This window comes from Hyperoodon ampullatus (assembly GCF_949752795.1).
Source record: "Hyperoodon ampullatus genome assembly, chromosome: 6".
Classification (NCBI taxonomy): Eukaryota; Metazoa; Chordata; class Mammalia; order Artiodactyla; family Ziphiidae; genus Hyperoodon; species Hyperoodon ampullatus.
Genome location: NC_136919.1, coordinates 69,480,001 through 69,500,954, shown reverse-complemented (window position 1 = coordinate 69,500,954; position 20,954 = coordinate 69,480,001). Strand labels below are relative to the sequence as shown.

The 20,954-nt window shown below is 40.2% G+C and overlaps 1 protein-coding gene across 1 annotated transcript in view; it reads left to right on the top strand.

Annotated features, from left to right (window-relative positions):
- Positions 1 to 20,954, top strand: part of KDM4C (lysine demethylase 4C) — a 424,529-nt gene that overhangs the window by 234,277 nt on the left and 169,298 nt on the right. Inside the window, exons 12-13 of the mRNA XM_079705780.1 lie at positions 706 to 1,019; positions 4,890 to 4,998. Coding sequence (XP_079561906.1) covers positions 706 to 1,019; positions 4,890 to 4,998 — 423 coding nt within the window. The remainder of the gene's footprint in view (positions 1 to 705; positions 1,020 to 4,889; positions 4,999 to 20,954) is intronic.

Below are 20,954 nucleotides of genomic sequence, written 5' to 3'. Positions count from 1 at the left end.
CATGTGGTTTTTATTTTAATATAAATTTATTTTTGGCTGCGTTGGGTCTTCGTTGCTGCGCATGGGTTTTCTCTAGTTGCGGTGAGCGGGGGTTCTCTTTGTTGCGGTGCACGGGCTTCTCATTGCGGTGGCTTCTCTTGTTGTGGAGCACGGGCTCTAGGTGCGCAGGCTTCAGTAGTTGTGGCTTGTGGGCTCTAGAGCGCAGGCACAGTAGTTGTGGCGCACAGGCTTAGTTGCTCCATGGCATGTGGGATCTTCCCGGACCAGGGCTCGAACCCGTGTCCCCTGCATTGGCAGGTGGATTCTTAACCACTGCACCACCAGGGAAGTCCCTACCTGTGTTCTTTAGATACATCCTCTGAGCTGGAATGTTTCATCAGTAGCATATATTGAAATTAGATTCTTATTTTTTAGAAAAATCTCAACTTGCTATTGCTTGGGTAATTATTGTTATTGTCTTAGCTTTTGACATTGGTCTGCAGTGGAACCTCTTTTTAAATCCCTTATTTTGTCAGTAAGTATATTATTTTGCCACCTTAACAATTACAAAGGCTGCATGGTGCTTTGGTGACCTTTCCCACTCAGGTCTTTAGTGGAAATTTAGAGGGAAAGTTTGATGGTAGAAATTTAGTTGAGAATAGTTCAGCAGTTCTCAGCAATAACACAGTGTAAGATTTATTAACAGTCTTTTGTTTTACTCCTCAGGAAACGTCTGCCTAAGCACATCTGTGGCAGAGAAAATCAAAACTGAGGCTGACCAAACCTGTGCCACAATTCTGTCTTCAAATCCCAGTGATGCTGACGATTCCATGTCTATTGGCCATGTTATGTCTAAGGAATCAGAGCCACCCAAGCTTCCATGGCCAAAGTCACCTGAGTCGTGCTCCTCTGTGGTGGAGAGTAACAGTGCTTTGACAGAGGGAGAAGAGAGTGATGTGGAGATCCATGGCGTAGGCCTTGAACCTGGGGAAGTCCCAGAGGTCCCCAGTGGAGATAGAAATGGCTTCAAAGTCCCCAGTGTACGTGGCAGTGTCAATTTTTACCATATTTATTATGTTGTCAAGGCACTTTCTGAAAACAGAATGCTGTGCATCAAAATCTTGCTTTAGGGCAGAAATAACATTTCACATTTATGGGTCTTAATCATATTTCCTTCAGTGCCCGGGAGGTAAGCCTTCTGTGAGGTCTGGCTCACATGGTAATAATTCAGAGAACATGGAACTTTTGGCCACATATCGGAGCTTAATTTTCTTACTTTAAAAATTTTTCTAACACTAAACTCTTTATTTTGAGATCATTGTAGATTTATATGCAGTGGTAAGAAATAGTATAACAAGGTCTTATGTATCCATTTTCCCCCAATAGTGTCTTCTTGGGAAACTATAGTAGAATATCACAGTGATATTGACATTGATCCAGTCGAGATAAGAGTGGTTCTGTCACCTCCAATAGTAGCCAGGCTGGAAATAACTTCAGCTGCAGGGCTCTGGCCTCCTTCTGCCAATGCTTAATACCTCTGGGTTGCAGGCTTCCCACAGCCTCTATTTTAAGATTAGGGCTCATCTGGTCATGCTTTTCCCTGACTCTTTCCTCATGGACTCTGAATCTAGGGCCAGGCTGACCCTTCTGGTCCTGCCCACCGCTGGAACCAGGCCTTCGCCTCTTGGAAAACTCAAGATCCCTTTTGATTTCCAGCCTCCCCATTCTAACCCTTTGCATAGGGCCTCCCTGTTTCTCATATGTTCTTGTACGATGTTAATATCATATGCTTTCAGTGTAAACTTTCACTGTAACTTGAAGATTGTGAGTGTATCAGCCAAGCTACGATTGCGTGTAGTGATTGTCATAATTTGGTAACCTCTTTTGACCTGCACAACTTGATAAAGGAGTTCAAGTGGATGAGTAAGGGAAGCCTCAAATGTTTGAGCTGATAAGTTGTGCTGGCCACTGAACAGACCCGCTTCTGGATTGCTCCTGGTCATTTCAACTCATCACAGGCCTTTTGTAGCTTTAGTAGCAAGGGAGAGTAAATAAAGACATCAACTTGGAATACTCTGTTTATAAGTAGTTTTAAAATGTCCAATAAAATATAGATGATTTCCTAATTTCACCCAATAACTTTTATCATTTTTATGCATTATTGTCCTACTGAACTATAAAATATTTCTCAGAAGTATCTGAGAAATAGAAAAATATGATCTAATTTATTTGAAAAGGTTGCTGAGAAATTTGAAAATAGTATTCACATACCAGTAAATAAAATTTACAACTTAATTTCACATAGCGATTGTAGCTGGATAGATATTGGGATTCTGGAATGGTGAATAAGTCAAATGCCTGTTTATATTTGGTCAGCTTCTTTAAACTAGAATGGAATGGAAAGTAACTTTTCTGTTTCCTTGCTTTCAATGGAGGCAATTGGATTCTCAGTGCTGTTAACCTTCATCTTTATCATTTCTCTGAACAAAGCCTGACTGCCTAGGAAAGCGAGTGCTGCTGTTGAAGGCTGAGGGACTTGGTTTGCTCTCATCAGAAACGGCTGTGTGGTATTCTTTTCTCATACCATGGTGTCAGACAGTCCTTCTAAGTAATACAGACCCATTTCATTTTCGTGTAGTGTGACCAGTGTTTCTTAGTATTAAGCATAATGCTATGTGTATGCTGGTAGCAGTCAGCTTTAGTCAACTTTCTCAAGAAACATTGAGTTATTTTTTAAACAGTGTCTGTCTATCTGTAACTGGACTCCATGCTTTTCCTGGAATAAATCAAGTGTGTTCACACCTTACCTGCTATTCCTGCTGTCCAAAATACTCCTCCCCTAGAGAGCTAAATGTACTGCTCCCTCATTGCACTCAAGGCTCCACTCAAATGTCTTCTTGTCAGAAAGGGCTTCTCTGATGACCCCATATAAAATAGCCTTCTCCCCATCTCTTTCCATTCTTTGTCATGCTTTATTGTTTTTATTGCATATTTGCTTAATAGTACTTCATAAATATTTACTTTCTACTTGTTTATTGTCTGTGCTCCCCACCCTCGCACCCCCAATCTATATTGCACTCTTTGGAAGCAGGGACCTTCTGTAGCTCACTCTTAGAACAGTGTGGCATGTAGTAAGGGTTTAATAAATATTTGTTATTGTTGACTAAGTTATAATTCCTCACATTAATTTTTAGCTGATAAACTACAGGTAAATCTCATCCTGTATTATACTTTGTGATCCCAGCTTTTTTTTTTTTTTTTTGCGGTACGCGGGCCTCTCACTGTTGTGGCCTCTCCCGCTGCGGAGCACAGGCTCCGGACGCGCAGGCTCAGCGACCATGGCTCACGGGCCCAGCCGCTCCGCGGCATGTGGGATCCTCCCGGACCGGGGCACGAACCTGTGTCCCCTGCATCGGCAGGCGGACTCCCAACCACTGCACCACCAGGGAAGCCCTGATCCCAGCTTTGATTAGAATGTTCTCACACATTGTTTCATAATTCTGTTTTGGTGTCAGATGTCAGCATAGTTTCTCTCCTTCTGGGCCCTGCTTCTTCAGCTTACTGGGAAATTCCTGAGACTCCTTTCTTTTGCAGTCAAATGTTGATGCAGACCCACTAGTTTCGAACTTTCTCTAACCACACCCCTACCTTTTTTGGGGGGTTGCTGCATGGGCAAGAAAACTTGTAAGTAGTTTCTGCCTGGAAGACGTCAGGATGCACATGACTTTTTCCTTTACCTTTGAAAGGAAAATGTAGTCTGGGCAGCTCAGGGCAAGAGATTTTACATAAAATTTAAGTGGTTTCAAGATGACAGTAATGTGCCATATTAAACAACAGCAACAACTTTTGATTTCCTGTTTGATCCTCAGAGAAGTGGCGATTCATTTTTGAATGGAAGGAAGAGTACAGGCTCACCTTGGCAGTATTTCCTCCTGTGTGAGGATAGAAAGCAAAATAACCTGCCACATAGTCACACATGACCAAATGCCATGGTCCTATTTTGTTATGAATATATAATCCTAAATTTAAATTAGTTTTAAAGAACTTTTGAAAACTAGCTAACTGCTGAGTTTATTGTAGGTTTGAGAAGCGTACCCTGCACTACAGATAGTGTTTTTGTTTTTTTTAAAAAATATTTATGTATTTATTTCGGCTGTACCTGTCTTAGTTGCAGCATGCGGGATCTTCATTGTGGCATGAGGACTCCTTAGTTGCAGCATGCGGGATCCAGTTCCCCAACCAGGGATTGAACCTGGGCCCCCTGCATTGGGAGTGCACAGTCTTACCCACTGCACAACCAGGGAAGTCCCCAGATAGTGTTTTTGGTTTTGTTTTTTTTAAATTTGTATTTATTTTTTGGCTGTGTTGGGCCTTCATTGCTGCACACGGGCTTTCTCTCATTGCTGCGTTGTGGCGAGTGAGGGCTACTCTTCGTTGTGGTGCATGGGCTTCTCACTGCTGTGGCTTCTCTTGCTGCGGAGCACAGGCTCTAGGCACGTGGGCTTCAGTAGTTGCAGCATGCGGGCTCAGTAGTTGTGGCTCACGGGCTTAGTTGCTCCGTGGCATGTGGGATCTTCCTGGACCAGGACTCGAACCCGTGTCCCCTGCATTGGCAGGCCGATTCTTACCCACTGTGCCACCAGGGAAGTCCCTCCAGATAGTATTTTAATATGAAGTGGAAGAATAGTTAATTGACTTCCCTGTCAGTAAAATTATTAATAGAATGGATTCCTATTTCTTTTGACTTGTAGGTTTAAATTTCTTTTAACGAAGTGTTAATTCCTCAGCAGGTGAATAAGTATAAGAGTTCTTCATAATTAACTTGTTGTAAATCATCATAACCATAGTTTTTGTTTTAAAACAAGTCTTTAACGGTGGCTGTTTCTCCCCCATTTGTGTTCTGTAACCAGATAATAGAAGGAGAAACCAAAACTGCTAAAAGTTGGCGCCATCCACTTAGTAAGCCTCCAGCAAGATCCCCAATGACTCTGGTGAAGCAGCAGGCAACGAGTGATGAAGGTGAGCTTGTGTTGTTTTCCAGTATTTATTCCGTATAGACTGTATAATACTCAGAATTTATTGTCAGTTTGTTGTAACAAACTTTTCTAAAAACTGGCCTGGTAGAGAAGAAATCTGACCAAGTGGCAAATATATACACCATAAGGAGATCATAAGTAATACATAATTTATTTGGAATTTATATTTTAGGGATACATACTTGCTTCACATAATCTAGCCATGTTAAAGTCTTCCTTTTTTTATATGATGGGGTAAATTGGTCATTTCTGACATTTGCCTTAAGACCCTCCAGAAGAAGCTGACAATCATTTTTCTCAAGGTATCAAGTTACAGAATTAACATGCTTTGTGTTTCTTTGCATTGCCTTTGTTTTTAACTTGAATCCTTTAAATTTATTAACACCATCTGAGTAAGAAACTAGATGCAGTACTTCTATATCCTGTTATACCTGGTGTGTCATGAAACATCCTTTCTCATTAACTAGGTTTTACTGATGTGGCTTGGTGTGAAGTAGTTTTATTTACAACCAGTTACTATTCCTAGATGTAACATTTATCTGTTTGTCTTACCTTGTTGCCCCTTTTACCTCTCTTTTTCCAAAAATGTTTTTTTGTTGTCTTCAATCATACCTCTGACCAGTTTCTTCCTTGCAAGTGTCTCATAGCATCATAAGGGTCTATTTTTTTTCCATCTCTAAAAGGATCAGTTCAAGCAGGTTTTCTGTAAAAAGCCCTTCTTTGAGATGTTCTCCTTTCCTGGTGGAAATTGTTAATCAAGTCCTATGTCTGTGAGGATGCTGTCAAGGGAATAACACGAATCTTGGGCTCAGGCTTCCATTTAGTTTAAATCCAGTTTATCAGAGTACACATCTTTAGCAGATTTTTTTTAACTTTTATTCACTGTCTTCTTTTATGCCACATGTTTAGTTAGAAAAAAAGATCCTCAGTGTAGGGATCAGATAATGATAGTAGCAGTCTCTGTAATACCAATTCAAGGTAGAATTCTGACTTGAGTAATAAAAGTAATGAAACATATTTGCCTTTATTTCCATATATCATCATGTTCAGTTTTTCTTTCTCCAACTTTATCATATGCAGCACAAACAGTTTTCCTCTTAGTGCCAAGATAAAGGACTGTTCTGTATAAAGTAATTAATACTTAATTTACATTACTTACGGATTTTCATTACCCTTCCCCATGATAGCCTCTAACAGCATAGCTTCTTGGAAGGGAATGGGCTATCCTAACACATAAGGAAAACTGCCTTCTCCTATGTCATTGTCTTCCTAGGAAGTATATTTCCATGTGAATCATCATAAATTGGCCCAGAGTTTCTCCATGGAGAGCAGTTCTGATTTCGATCAGTATAGCTTTCCAAATTTCTAAATGGATTGGTTTAACGAAGACATCTCAAAAGTCTGAGGTTAAATATCTTGCTGAAACACTGGTGATTGTAGCTTTTGCAGCAGTCTCACCCTCTATTTTAATATATTAAGTACTGCTGGGGTCCTCTGGGGATTTTTGAGAATTGAGAGGAAAAATCAGAGAATTACAGTGATGGCTAAAGATTTTTACAGGCTTCCAAACAGAGAGTGGATAATATTCCATGTCCTGGAGCAAATTACTTATTTATTGGGCATTGAATGTTTTTACCTCAGCCTTCTCCCTCTGTGTCTTGGACATCTAAAAGTGAGTGAAAATCATGATTATTATGATTATAATTATGCCATTATTAGACGTCATTATTAGAAGGTGACAAAGAGTGGGATTAGTGCTCATTGGGAGCACACAACTCCAAATCTGGCGTCTTTTGGGGATTTCCTACCATAACTCCTGGGCTCCTTTTGCACTCCTCTTATAGAAGTAAGTGTGTATGCCAGACAGGAGCATGACTAGATTGGAGCTTCTGAGAAATTGCATCTCTAAACAGCAGTGTCCCTTATTGGTGAATGAGCATTTCTCTATTCAAGCTGGCATTTGACTCCCTAACAGAAAAGCAGCAGAGGGGAAAGATATTGATCCAGCACCTCTGGGAGCTTATGTGCAGCTGGGAGATAAGAGTCACCTCTAAGCTGCTCTTCTCAAAGGACAGCGCAGTGGCTCTTTGATACTCAGATGGCCTGAAACTGTAGAGATCATTCTAATTGGTGGCAGATCCAATAATTACAGGATCAGCAAGGATTTCCTAACTCTTAGCCTGTTCTTTCCTGGAAGAAGATTTTCCATACTTAGCAGAAAAACATGAGGGTCTACAGTGGTGGAGCAGAGTGGGGAGATACCTAAGAAATGAATTGATGTTTCAGAGTATATAACATTTTTACATGAAAACTAATATCTAATTCATTCTTTTTAGGAGGGTGAAAAACTCTCAAATGTATACTACATATTATTATTATTATAAATTTATTTATTTATTTACTTTTGGCTGTGTTGGGTCTTCACTGCTGCACGCGGGTTTTCTCTAGTTGCGGCGAGCAGGGGCTTCTCATTGCAGTGGCTTCTCTTGTTGTGGAGCACGGGCTCTAGAAACACAGACTTCAGTAGTTGTGGCATGTGGGCTCAGTAGTTGTGGCACACGGGCTCAGTTGCTCCACGGCATGTAGGATCTTCCCAGACCAAGGCTCGAACCCGTGTCCCCTGAATCGGCAGGTGGATTCTTAACCACTGCACCAACAGGGAAGTCCCTGCATATTCATTATTTGTAGTTTAAAAGAAATTACTAATCTGTCTCTGGTTTTCTTTTAACTGAAGTGTTTTTCAGTTCCCTTTTCCCTTACGTCAGGCAGCTGTACAAGGTGATCCTGAAGCATGGATTAATATTCTATATATTTTTCTGTTTTTTAAGCTAATTATACAATGTTGAATTGAAACAGACTTGAAAGAGAAGTGCTTGGGTGGGTCCTTTTAGTTTTGAAACATTCTGGATATGTATCCATTCTCCTCTTGTGATGTGTCACTATAACAGCATGTTCCTGTTCTCCGATTTCAGAGCTTTGTGATTGAGTGTCTATAGGGAAAGGGGTGTGTATGCAGCACGGGTGAGCCAGGGAGCCTCTGAGAATAACATCTTGCCTGGCCTCAGAAGGCCCTGAGTGTGAGAGGATGGACACTGGCCGGGCGGGAAGCTCAGAAATCCGCCATAGTAATTCTTTTTCTTTGGTTGCCGAAGATGTCTGCCCAAAGGCTCTCACATGTTTCCCTTAATATTACAGATCGATTGAGGATAAGTGACTTTAAGGCTGTTCATGATCCAGTACCAGCTTCTCTCTGCAGCTTCATTTCCCTCAACTACCCAACGTGAATCCTCCTTTCCATCCATTCAGACAATTGTTTGTATTTTCTCCTGAGTATGTCTGCTGCTTTATGCTTTCGTGCTTTCCCTGTGATGTACCTTTCCACCTTGGAACTCTCACCTACTTCTCACCACTTACCCCTCCTTCCTCTTATTTCTCTACTGTCCTATTCCATCTATACTTAGCTCTAGCATATCACTCGTCATCTTAAGTTGTGCTTCAGTATTTTTCTCTGTGCCTGTCTCCTCGCTCTCACTCCTCGTGTCTCCCCACTCCAAGTCCAAGGTCAGTCTGTGGCTTAACTCACCTGTGGATCCAAAAGCAGGAAGTCCTTGGTGATTAATAACCTTGAAATCAGCCATTAAAAAAGATAATGAAATTTTTTTTTTTTTTTTGCGGTACGCAGGCCTCTCACTGTTGTGGTCTCTCCCATTGCAGAGCACAGGCTCCGGGTGCACAGGCTCAGCAGCCATGGCTCACGGGCCCAGCCGCTCCGCGGCATGTGGGATCTTCCCGGACCAGGGCACAAACGCATGTCCCCTGCATCGGCAGGCCGACTCTCAACCACTGCGCCACTAGGGAAGCCCATGAAATACTTTGATATAACGTATGCTGTCATGTTAAAAGGAAAACCAAATTCTTGTCCAGGAAGTATTCTCTCTATATATACGTGTATAGAAGAACATATGGTTTTAATTAGCTGTAGATATGTCACCTAACTCAGTTTTGTATCCTGAATGTGTTGGAATCCTCTTTCTACTGTGCCAAATCCTAAAACCTACTCAAAGTTAATATGAAGCTGACGTGTTGCAGATGTGGCCAGTGCTTTGGAGACCTGAGGGCCCCCAGAGTAACGATTGGGATAGTTGCTTAGTTAGCACCTGGGTGTGTATGTAAGGGTGTGTGTGTGTGTGTGTGCGCGCGCATGTGCATGCGTATGTGTATTTCCTTCCCAGTTTGAAGGCATTCTTATTCAAAAATTTTTTACTAATGTATGCTTTTTCTGAGTAGTTTTCATTGGCAGCAGTTTTTGCTGACACAAACTCAGGACTTTTCCTGAACTGACATTAGGCTAATAGACATTGTACATTGACATCCATATTCTGAACATGCATTTTATCTATCCCCCTGCCTTGCCCTTTATGGTTCATTGTTTGGTCTTTAACTTCTCCTGCACACATATGTGCGTTTTTTAAAATTGAAGTATAGTTGATTTACAATGTTTCAGGTGTCATGTATGTGTTTGTTTCCCTCCTAAAATTTTTTTTTTACTACATTTGTTTCCAGTATAAATTTTCCAACTTTTCCTACTGTTGACTTACAGTATCTTCACTGCTTTTGTACTTACTGTGCACATAACCCCCTTGGTGAAGTGATAAGGTTAATGTTGTTTCTAAAGCAACTGTAAAGGAGAATCCCTGCAAACACCCAGGAGACCTCATGAACGTGGCAGTGGCTGACGCAGTGATACTCTACTCAGTGATTCCCGTGTTTGTTGGTGTTAATTTGAGTTGACATACTAATGCTGTCTGTGGAGTTTTGCTGGAGACTTAGAAAGTTAAGTTGAAAGTTTATAAGAAAATATACAAGATCGTTATCAGGTGATTTTAGTTCTCTTTTCTTTGCTGATGACTTTTCAAACTTTTTGTAATAAATACCTTTCTCTTATATTTGGGCAAAAAAATATTTTAAAGAGACAAGAGAGTATGGATGTGATGTACTGGATTACCAGATAATCCTCCAGTTACAAAAGAAACAGAAAAATAATTGATAAATAAAACAATCAACCTTTATACATGCATGGAGAGGCAAAAGTAACATAAAGGGTCTTATTTATCCATGTCTGTGATCATGGTCAGCCAGCTGCAGTGCTCCATTAGCTGCATGACCCTCCATGCTTTGGCTTTGTGCTTACCAAGTGAAGATTGTAGCAGCATCTGCCACATGGAGCTCTTAGGAGGGTTAAAAGACTATGTGTAAGGCACTCAGAACAGTGTCTGGCACATAATGAATGTTTGTTGTCTGTGTTGTGACATGAGGAGGAGCAGGAAGAGGGTGATAGCTGAGCTCTCGAGAAAGGAGGGAAATCCAGAGGGGATTCACGGTGAGATGACACTCAGGTGGGTAGGAGAGAGTGAATGCCATGCCGTTTGGAGGAAATATGCTGGGACTAGAGTGGAGGCTGGGAAATCAGAGCTAAGGCCTCATAGGATCCCCCAGACTCATAAAGCGGGACTCTTGAAAGCCTAAGCCCTTAGTTAAGGGTGTGCTAGGGAAAAACTGAAGACCAAAATGGACCATAGGCCCAGGCAGAGGCCAAGAGGTCCCGCTGCTGGGTCTCGGCTTGGGTGGGGAAAGAGGATAGGATAAGAGAAAGTCACCCTAACAATTCTTAACCATAGGGCTGCCGTCACATTTATGCCTCTTATTCCAATCAGAAATTTAAAGTACAGGTGCCTCCAGGGCATCTAGCAGAAGCAATTGCAAAATCTTTTGAACCCACCTGAATAGGAGTTTAGTTGACTAAAAGACAGTAGACGCTGACTGAAGTCCTGGCCTTTGTCCCTTACCAGTTTTTCGACTTCTGGCAAGTCTTCTCTCTGGCCTCAGTTTCCTTTTGTGTAAAATGTGAGCCTTCGTTTTGAGTAATTAGGGCTCCTAACCTACAGGTTCATGAATGGATTTTGACATTTCAAATACCCTGAAATAATGTGGTGATATGTTGAGCTCATCACCCTGGGACCAAATTTTTATTTGTAACTCTTCAACTATAATTTTATACGGAAAGATTGAAAGACGCCAATACCTATCTGTACTGTGTTTACCCAAGTGCAGAGGTGACGCCACCTACACGTTTGAATATTGACAAGATTCAGATTAAAGCGCTGGTTATGGCTCTGATTTTCTTTAATCTGAACTGTCTGGATAACTCTTTCTAAATCATCAGTTCAGCAAGTGCAGTACTGTAATGAGCTGTTAAGGATCTCTTTGAAATTAAAGACAGCTTAGATCCTGATCCTATCTCTGTAATGTCTGCATGCCTTGAGGGTTACATTAAAAGTGTATTTCAGGCAGTGTTACAGCAATTTATTTTTTGGACAGTCTGTCTATATTAATATTATAATTCATTTAGTAATAGATTAAATATTTAAATATAGAGATGGAAGAGGTGGAAATTGCTACATTAATTAGAGATTATTCTTGGAGTTTGGCCATTATGTAACCTATTTAAGCTACATTTTCAGTTATTTTGAAGAATAAAATGTGTACATTTAAGCAAGGAAAATCTCAGGAACTCACATCTGACAAAATCTGATTAATTCCTCAATGTTTTTCTCTGTTTCACACTCATTTTGTGAAAACATTCATGTTTATAATGCAATTGAATGATAAATTGGTGCTAAACATGTTTTCCCAAGACTGATTTCACTTTATTAGAGATTTTTGTTTTCTTTTGGGATTGCCTGATATTTCCTGGGTATTTTCTGAACTTTACCCTGTGTCATTTGGTAACTGTTTGTTCTGTTGGTGCAAAAGCTGGCTTTTGGGCACTTTGTAATCATCCCTCAAATAAAAGGACATTACTTTGAATTGGCTGTTTCACTTTATCTTTGGCAGACAGATGTTTTGGAGAATTAATGCCCTCCTGCCCCTGGCATGCTGTAACTCCCTCCTTTCTAAGAGCATAGGTATAGGTTTGCCAATCTTCATTTTGTAAAAAAAAATTTATTTCAAAGATTTAAGTGGATATATTGACCAAATATAATAGTGATGCCTTTTATTGATTCAAACTTTAAAAATGTTATTCTAAGTATTAGATTAAATTAAAAATTTGTTTTAATACCAAAAACATTTTTGCCAGATGGTAATGGGCACGTGACTCTGTTTTTGGTTAGCAACCTGAGACCTGCCTTCTAGTCTCTCCTTGGCTGTTAATGGCTGTATGGCCTTGGAAGACTAAGTCATGTAACCTTCTAAGGCTTATCATATGTATGATGAAATTGTTGGATTAGTGATCCCAAAGTTTCATTCAAACTCTAAAGGTCTTTAATTCTATCAAAATATAACAGGAAGAAACTATCACATTTTTTTTTTTTTTTTTTTTTTTTTTGGCGGTACGCGGGCCTCTCACTGTTGTGGCCTCTCCCGTTGCGGAGCACAGACTCCGGACGCGCAGGCTCAGCGGCCATGGCTCACAGGCCCAGCCGCTCCGTGGCATGTGGGATCCTCCAGGACCGGGGCACAAACCCGTGTCCCCTGCATCGGCAGGCGGACTCTCAACCACTGCGCCACCAGGGAAGCCCTATCACAACATTTTAAATCAACTATACTCCCCCCCTCCAAAAAAAAATAAATAAAATGTGAGGTCCCCAATCCTAATATATATATGTAATAGGAGAGGATACTGTGTAGTCCTCTTGCTTCATGCTAGCCTTTCTTGGAAAAGCAAAATAGTGAAGTATAAGAACATTCCTCATCAACAGTGTTTCCCCTCTGTAAAAAGTCCTTTTCCCTGCCAGTTTTGAAAAACAAATGCTGTTTTATGATCGTTGCATGTCATGCTCCAAATGTTATTAATTTTTACATAACGATCTCTTCTTTGTTCCATCAATTCTTATTAGCTTGAGGTAATATTATACTCTCATAATAAGCATAGTTATATTTCTGTCTGTTTAAGCAATAAAACAGCAACTTCAGCAGATTACTAAGCAGATTGGCTTGGAATGTTTGTTGATAGGTCACAACCAGTATTTTCCTGCATTATGTGGACATAAAACATTAGATGTTGTAGGCACTCAGATTTAATGGATATTTTGTCTAGCACTTAGCTTTGTAATAAACGGGCGTTCTCAGTTTAGCTTGATTTTTCTGTTAGCAAATCCCATTGGAGTCCCAAGGGCATTGACCTTTTCTGCAATATAGGGAATAAAAATAAAAAACACCTTGCCCTTATTATGGAGTGGCTTGGTAAGGGTTTGATTGAATTAGACAAAAATGCGCTAGCTTTTTAACTCATGTTACACGGTTGCTTTCTATAGTTTTCAGAATCAATCTTGAGACTTTTTTAAAGTGGTTGGCATGAAGTCTTATGATCAGATGTCTATAAGTGCTGAAAGCATTGGGATTGTAAAATGAGAGTCAAGACTTTGATTTATTTGAATTCCTGTGTGCCTTGTTTTACTCTTAAAGTCTTGTAGAAAACATCTGAGGAACAGCTTTTGATATTATAATTGTGTGGTTCATTCCATTCTTTAGAAAAATAAATTATTGTATTAGGTTGAAATGTATGAAATTGCTGATATTTGATTTTCATATATCTTCGTGTATTACTTTACATTTCCTTAAACTTGTACACAACCCCTTCTCCCTGGAGACAAGGATGTCTTACCCTATAGGCCATTGAATTATCCTGTGTTTTGTACTACATTTTCGGCATTTTTAGTTCTATCTTTTGTTTGGTTGTGAAACTGAATATCATGAATAAGCATGCAGTTTGCAAAGTTAATGTAGCTTTTAAAATTTAATTTTATAATTACTTTATGGTCTTCATTTTCTTTGTTTTGTCTCTGACTATTGAAAACTTAGCTCTGGGCTAGCAATGTTTTTTGCAGGCTGACATTTGGGGACCATTGTCATGGATTTTAGGAAAAGACTTTTTACTTCTGGGAGGGTTGTTAAGTAATATGTGTAAGGCTCCCAAATAGCGAGTGGTTAGGAAGTGGCTCACTTTATCAGCATTTAAATTCGATATAGTATTGTTTTATTCTTTTTTCTGATTCTTAGGTTCCCAGTTTTAGGGAAGTGATGAGGTGACATTTTTTTATACATACCACATGGACCTCTAAATTCTACATTGTTTTACTGTTCATGTTTGGTTTGGTTTTGTTATGGGGAGACATTTTCAAGATTGAAAAGTGTAGGGATTTTTGTTTTGCTAATAAAAAAGTAGAAACCAAAGGAGAAAAGGTTTGTGATGATATATGAACATATTTGAATATTACTCAAATATTTCTACAGTTGTTAAGGTTTTTTCTTGAGGAATCATACTTTATGATGCCTTTAAATGAGTTAGCGAAGGATCTGGGGTGAGACTCTTCTTGGGAGAAAACAGTGAGTACAAAGGCCCCAAAGGAAGGCAGTTAGTGTGGCATGTTTAAAGAACGGCAAGAAGAACCCCTGATGGCTTTGGATGTGGAACAACAGAAGGAACGTTTGCTGCCTTGTCCTCTTCTTATTTCCGTACATCCTCTCGTGTAGTCCACACCCTTGTTTCTCTAGTAGTTGTCATTGTGGCTGCTCTGCATGAAGTTCTCTGTCTCCTTAGCAGCCGTTTTGTGTGATCTGCCAAGTGACACCTCTGTTAGTTCTTGGATCAAAGTGTCTAAGGGTCCTGCTGTCCTTTACACAGATGACCAGAGCTGGCTTTTAGCTAAGAGGAGCATTTTTTTTTTTGCAGGTAAAGTGGAACATACCAGTTGTTCTTTGCTTGGAGATCTTGTTTTGGCCATTTTAATATAGATGCTGTTAATGAAATAGTTTAAGAAACTGAAGCGTTCTTCCATAGGAAGTTTTGAACTCCTTGAAGGCAAGGGACTGTTGATTTTTGTTTCTTATCTCCAGCATCAGTCATATTGCCCAGTACACAATGAGTTTCATATGCTGTCTTTCACCTATCTTTGATTTGATTCTCAGAATAACTTCCTTTTGGTGCCATGTTGTCAGCTAGTTTTCCAAAGATATGCCAGCTTTTTTTTTTAACATCTTTATTGGAGTATAATTGCTTTACAATGGTGTGTTAGTTTCTGCTTTATATCAAAGTGAATCAGCTATACATATACATATATCCCCATATCTCCTCCCTCTTGCATCTCGCTCCCATCCTCCCTATCCCACCCCTCTAGGTGGTCACAAAACATCGAGCTGATCTCCCTGTGCTATGTGACTGCTTCCCACTAGCTAGCTATTTTATATTTGGTATTGTATGTATTAGTCCATGCCAGTCTCTCACTTTGTCCCAGCTTACCCTTCCCCCTCCCCGTGTCCTCAAGTCCATTCTCTATGTCTGTGTCTTTATTCCTGTCCTGCCCCTAGGTTCTTCAGAACCATTTTTTCTTTTTTTAGATTCCATATATATGTGTTAGCATACGGTATTGGTTTTTCTCTTTCTGAGTTAGTTCACTCTGTATGACAGACTCTAGGTCCATCCACCTCACTACAAATAACTCAATTTCGTTTCTTTTTATGGCTGAGTAATATTCCATTGTATATATGTGCCATGTCTTCTTTATCTATTTATCTGTTGATGGACACTTAGGTTGCTTCCATGTTCTGGCTATTGTAAATAGAGCTGCAATGAACATTGTGGTACATGACTCATTTTGAATTATGGTTTTCTCAGGGTATATGCCCAGTAGTGCAATTGCTGGGTCATATGGTAGTTCTAGTTTTAGGTTTTTAAGGAACTTCCATACTGTTCTCCATAGTGGCTGTATCAATTTACATTCCCACCAACAGTGCAAGAGGGTTCCCTTTTCTCCATACCCTCTCCAGCATTTATTGTTTGTAGATTTTTTGATGATGGCCATTCTGACTGGTGTGAGGTGATACCTCATTGTAGTTCTGATTTGCACTTCTCTAATGATTAGTGATGTTGAGCATCCTTTCATGTGTTTGTGGGCAACCTGTATATCTTCTTTGGAGAAATGTCTGGTTAGGTCTTCTGCCCGTTTTTCGATTGGGTTGTTTGTTTTTTTTGATATTGAGCTACATGAGCTGCTTGTAAATTTTGGAGATTAATCCTTTGTCAGTTGCTTCCTTTGCAAATATTTTCTCCCATTCTGAGGGTTGTCTTTTCGCCTTGTTTATGTTTTCCTTTGCTGTGCAAAAGCTTTTTTTTTTTTTTTTTTTTTTTTTTTTTTGCAGTACGTGGGCCTCTCACCGCTGTGGCCTCTCCCGTTGCGGAGCACAGGCTCCGGACCAGGCCCAGCGGCCATGGCTCATGGGCCCAGCCGCTCCGCGGCACATGGGATCCTCCTGGACCGGGGCACGAACCCGTATCCCCTGCATCGGCAGGCGGACTCTCAACCACTGCGCCACCAGGGAGGCCCTGTGCAAAAGCTTTTAAGTTTCATTAGGTCCCATTTGTTTATTTTTGTTTTTATTTCCATTTCTCTAGGAGGTGGGTCAAAAAGGATCTTGCTGTGATTTATGTCATAAAGGGGCACATTCTTTTGAATACTTCTGTAAAAGATATTAATCTTTTTATTATCATAAATATACTCAGTGATGTTTTTGACTGAATGGGAGAATAAAGGCCTTTTTTTTTCCTGAAAGGATAAATCTTGAAATATTTTTATATAGGAGATAACTGGGTGTCTGTCTAGATTGGCTCTTTCTGTTCCAACCTGTCTTGTCATGTTAAAAGTTTAGTGTTTAGGGCATACATTTTAAGTAATTTTCTGGATGATCTTTGAAGAGATTTGCTGGAGACCCTACAGGTTACGCTGGAGACCCAGAAGGGAAAGAATCATCATCTGTTGAAGCCCTAGGTCTGTCTTACTAATGAATAGCATCTGTATGGCTGGTAGCTCATATACTCATTTGGCAGATGAAGGAACTGAGGTTTAGAATTATAACCCAACATTAAGACCACATAGATTACATGAATGAAACATTGTTTTAATTTATTCTAATAGGTTTAGATCAGAGCTCTACTCTTGTAACCATGCTTACCTCAAAATAGTTGAATAACCATTGTTCTAGGCCACAAAGTCAGGGCTTTTATAACATTTCTTTCCTAATTTATTACTTTAACTGTATAATGTTTGTTATAGATTTAATCTTGTGATCACTTAAATGAATATTTTTAAGTATTATTTTTTAGTTTCACTGTTTACTAGTTGCACTCTTTAAAAACTTATATATGCTTTTATATGGCAAGCAGTGTAAATTGTTTTATGTAGAAAGTAAAAAAATAAACCCTTAATCATTAAAGTTAACAGTGTACATCTATAATAATCCCTGTGATCACGTCTTAGTGAAGCCCCCACCACGCCTTGAGAAGTGTTATTAATTGAGGGGGAAAGTTGCTCTCTAAACAATGGGGTATGCCTCTAGATTAGTATAAGTAGAAGTCTCAAGAAGGTTCTCTGAACATCTTAAGATTCTCAAGTGAATGGCAGCAAGCCTGACTTTCTTTTCAGAACCAGAAAATTTTCTGAATTCCCTGAGCTCTCACTTTTCTAGGGACCTCCTCCTCCTTCTCTTCATATGCTCTGCAGGATTGACTCTTTCCCCGGCAGTACGCTTGTTGCTGCTCTGGAGTCTCTGGGTCAGCATGGGATGTACTGCTGACTTGCAGACTTCATAGTTATGTATGGACAGGACACATTTCTAGTTGTCCCTTTGAGACTGATCTTTTGAGAAACAGCATTGTTTATGGTCGTGAGGAGAGGGCGGGTCCTTCAAGCGAGGGTACTTCTGACAGCAACGGTGTGGCTTACTTTTCCCAGGAGCCAACTGGTGTCCTACAGTTTAGTTTCTTTCTGACGCTAATGACTCAGCGTTAGCACAGCCGCTGCAGGTTAAGGACTCAGTCCAGTCTCACCAGTTGTTCCCACTTCAGATGCCAATTGCAAGTCCTTACACCTGACCACTGGGCTATAAAGTCTGGGGGTTCCCTACAGTTCCCTCCTCAGGTTTGATAATTTGCTAGAATGGTTCATGGAAGTGAGGAAAACATTTCTTACATTAACTAATTTATAACTCAGGAACAGCCAAAAAGAAGGGATGCACAGGGCAAGGTATGAGGTGGGGGTAGGTGTGTGAAGAACTTTCATGCCCTTTGCAGGTACATTACCCTCTCGATCCCAGAACCCTGTCATTTAGGGGTTTTGTGGAGGCCCCATTGTGGCTACACGATTGATTAAATTGCTGTCTATTTGGCAATTGACTCAATCTCCAACCTCTCTCCCTTCCCCTGACGTCAGAGGTGGGGCTGAAGTGCTAACCTTCTACTCATGCATTGACTTTGTATTCATGCCTTGGTCTTTCTGGTGACCAGCCCCGATCCTGAAGCTATCTAGGCGCCCCCAGCCACCAGTCATCTCATTAGCTGACAAAAGACACTTTTCAATTCTGCGATTCCAAGGGTCTTAGAAGCTCTTGTGTCGGGAACTAGGGACTAAGACCAGATATTAATATTTTAACCAATGATGTTCCTCTCACCCATATCATTCAGGAAATTCCAAGGGTTTTAGAAGCTCTGTGCCAGAAATCAGGAAAAGACCAAATAAATGTTTCTTTTTATGTGACAATATCATAGCGAGTATGATGTAAATAGCAAGCAAGGAGGATTTGGAGAAGTATTTAAAATACATTGGAGGGACCTCCCCGCTGGTCCAGCGGTAAAGAATCCGCCTTCCAATGCAGGGGACGCAGGTTTGATCCCTGATCAGGGAACTAAGATCCCACATGCCGCAGGGCAACTAAGCCCGGGCGCCACAGCTATTGAGCCCGCGCGCCGCAGTGAGAGAGCCTGCGTGCCGCAAACTACAGAGCCCACATGCTCTGGAGCCCGCACGCCACAACTAGAGAGAGAAAACCCACATGCCACAGCTAGAGAGAAGCCCGAGTGCTGCAACAAAGAGACCGAGCGCCACAATGAAAGATCCTGCGTGCTGCAACTAAGACCCGACGCAGCCAAAAATTAAAGAAAATAAATAAATAAATAAGATAAATATTTAAAATACATTGGCAGGATCGAGGGGAGTTGTAAGCAGGCTGCCTGTGAGGGGCTACTTACTGTGATTTTATCTGCAAGTAATTTTAGAGGCAGAAGTTGTGGTCGACCTCTTAGTACCCAGCTGTCACAGGTATAAATCAAATATTGTGGTTTAACTTTTATTTCTTCTTGAGCACTCTTAGTGGATTCTATATGCATATCTATTTCTACTACCTTTCTCCAAGAGCTTTTATTTCTGCCAGAAATATTCAGAGTTGGAGGCAAAAGCTTGGTTTCCTAGGTGTAAGTCAGAAAGAATATTTTTAATATTCTGGGATACTGTATGCATGATCCAGAAGCTTGCTGCTTGGTCTGTAGGCAGGCAGGTTCTACTGATTGTTTTTTAGTGATGTGGCGATTGAAATATTTTAGAGCAGCCATTAGGGTGCTGCTGGTATGACAGCAGTGTTTTCAGTGGTTTACTTCAGTACGTTTATCCAAGATCGTATCTGTTTTCCCCATTCCCCCACCACAGTAGTGCTTGTCAGGGGGCTGGCTATCCTTCATAGGAGGCCACTTAAACAGAGGAAACACGTCTCCTCTTGTGTTTCTGTAAATACAGTAGTCCAGGAGTCTAGATTTCTGCCATGCGGTAGGAGGCTCACCAAGAAAAAAGATAATTAAGTGTTGGCATAGAATTTTTTTTTCCCTGCTATAGCTGGCAAACCTTGCAGACCTTGAAGAAGCGAGAGAAAAGGCCTTCTTGCAGTATTGACTTGTTTTCTTTTTGCTTAAGCATTACTCGTTGATTGAGGAAAACAGTTTATGAGATTCTTGCTTGGCTGTGAGAACACAGTCTACACCAGCTTTATTAGGGCTGTGTTGTTCAACAGTGACTCTATGATACTAATACTTTTGGGTGAAAGTGCACAAGTATAGTCAGTGATTCTCAGTCTTTTCCTCAGGACTGCTTATGCTCATAATCATTTTGAGGACCCCAAAGAGGTTTCATTTCATCTCCTTTCTTTTCATTTCCTTTCTTGCACTCCCTTCCCTTCCCTTCCCTTCACTTCTCTTCTCTCCCCAGCCCATTTGCTGAAAGTTAAAACAGGGAAACATTTAAAGTAACGATCATAAATGCATAAACAGTTACATTTCTTTTCTTGAATTCATCCATTAGTTTTATTTTCTAGGTTAAAACCCCCAAATTACTCTCATCTTTATTCATGTTTTCTATTATTAAAACAATTATTATTGTTTTTTGTTCTTTTAAAAAAATTTTTTTAATTAAAAAAAATTTTTTATGGAAAGGCATTTTATTTTAAATATAGCAGTGTGTACATGTCAATCCCAAACTCCCAGTCTATCTATCCCTCCCCGCCCCACTCCCCCCACCCCATAACCATAAGTTTGTTCCCTAAGTCTGTGAGTCTGTTTCTGTTTTGTACTTATTTGCTGAAAGTTAAAATGGAAAAATTTAAAGTAACAATAATAAATGCATAAACAGTTACATTTATTTTCATAAGAAAATAACAGTTTTCCCAAACCATAAGCATAAAGAGAAGAACAGCATTGTTTTACATTTTTTGCAGAGCTCTTTAATATTGGGTTTAATAAAAATTGGATTCTCATGTCTGCTCTGCATTCAGTCTGTTGGACCATGTTGTTCTGGTTGAGGTATATTTGAAGAAAGTCCAGCTTACCAGGGATACATGGTTAGAAGGGGTGCAGTATTTTAATAGCCTTTTCAGATAATTATGGATATTCTTTGACACTACATAAAACTTGACAAATGGTGGTTTTTTAAAGATTAGTTGAAACATGAAATCTGAAATCCCATCAGTGAACTTTTTGTTCTCTATTAAGCTAAAAATACATTGGTCTGTCTTGCACTTTGAGTGGGTCTTCTATGCATGCGTGATTTTGTAACGTCATGCATT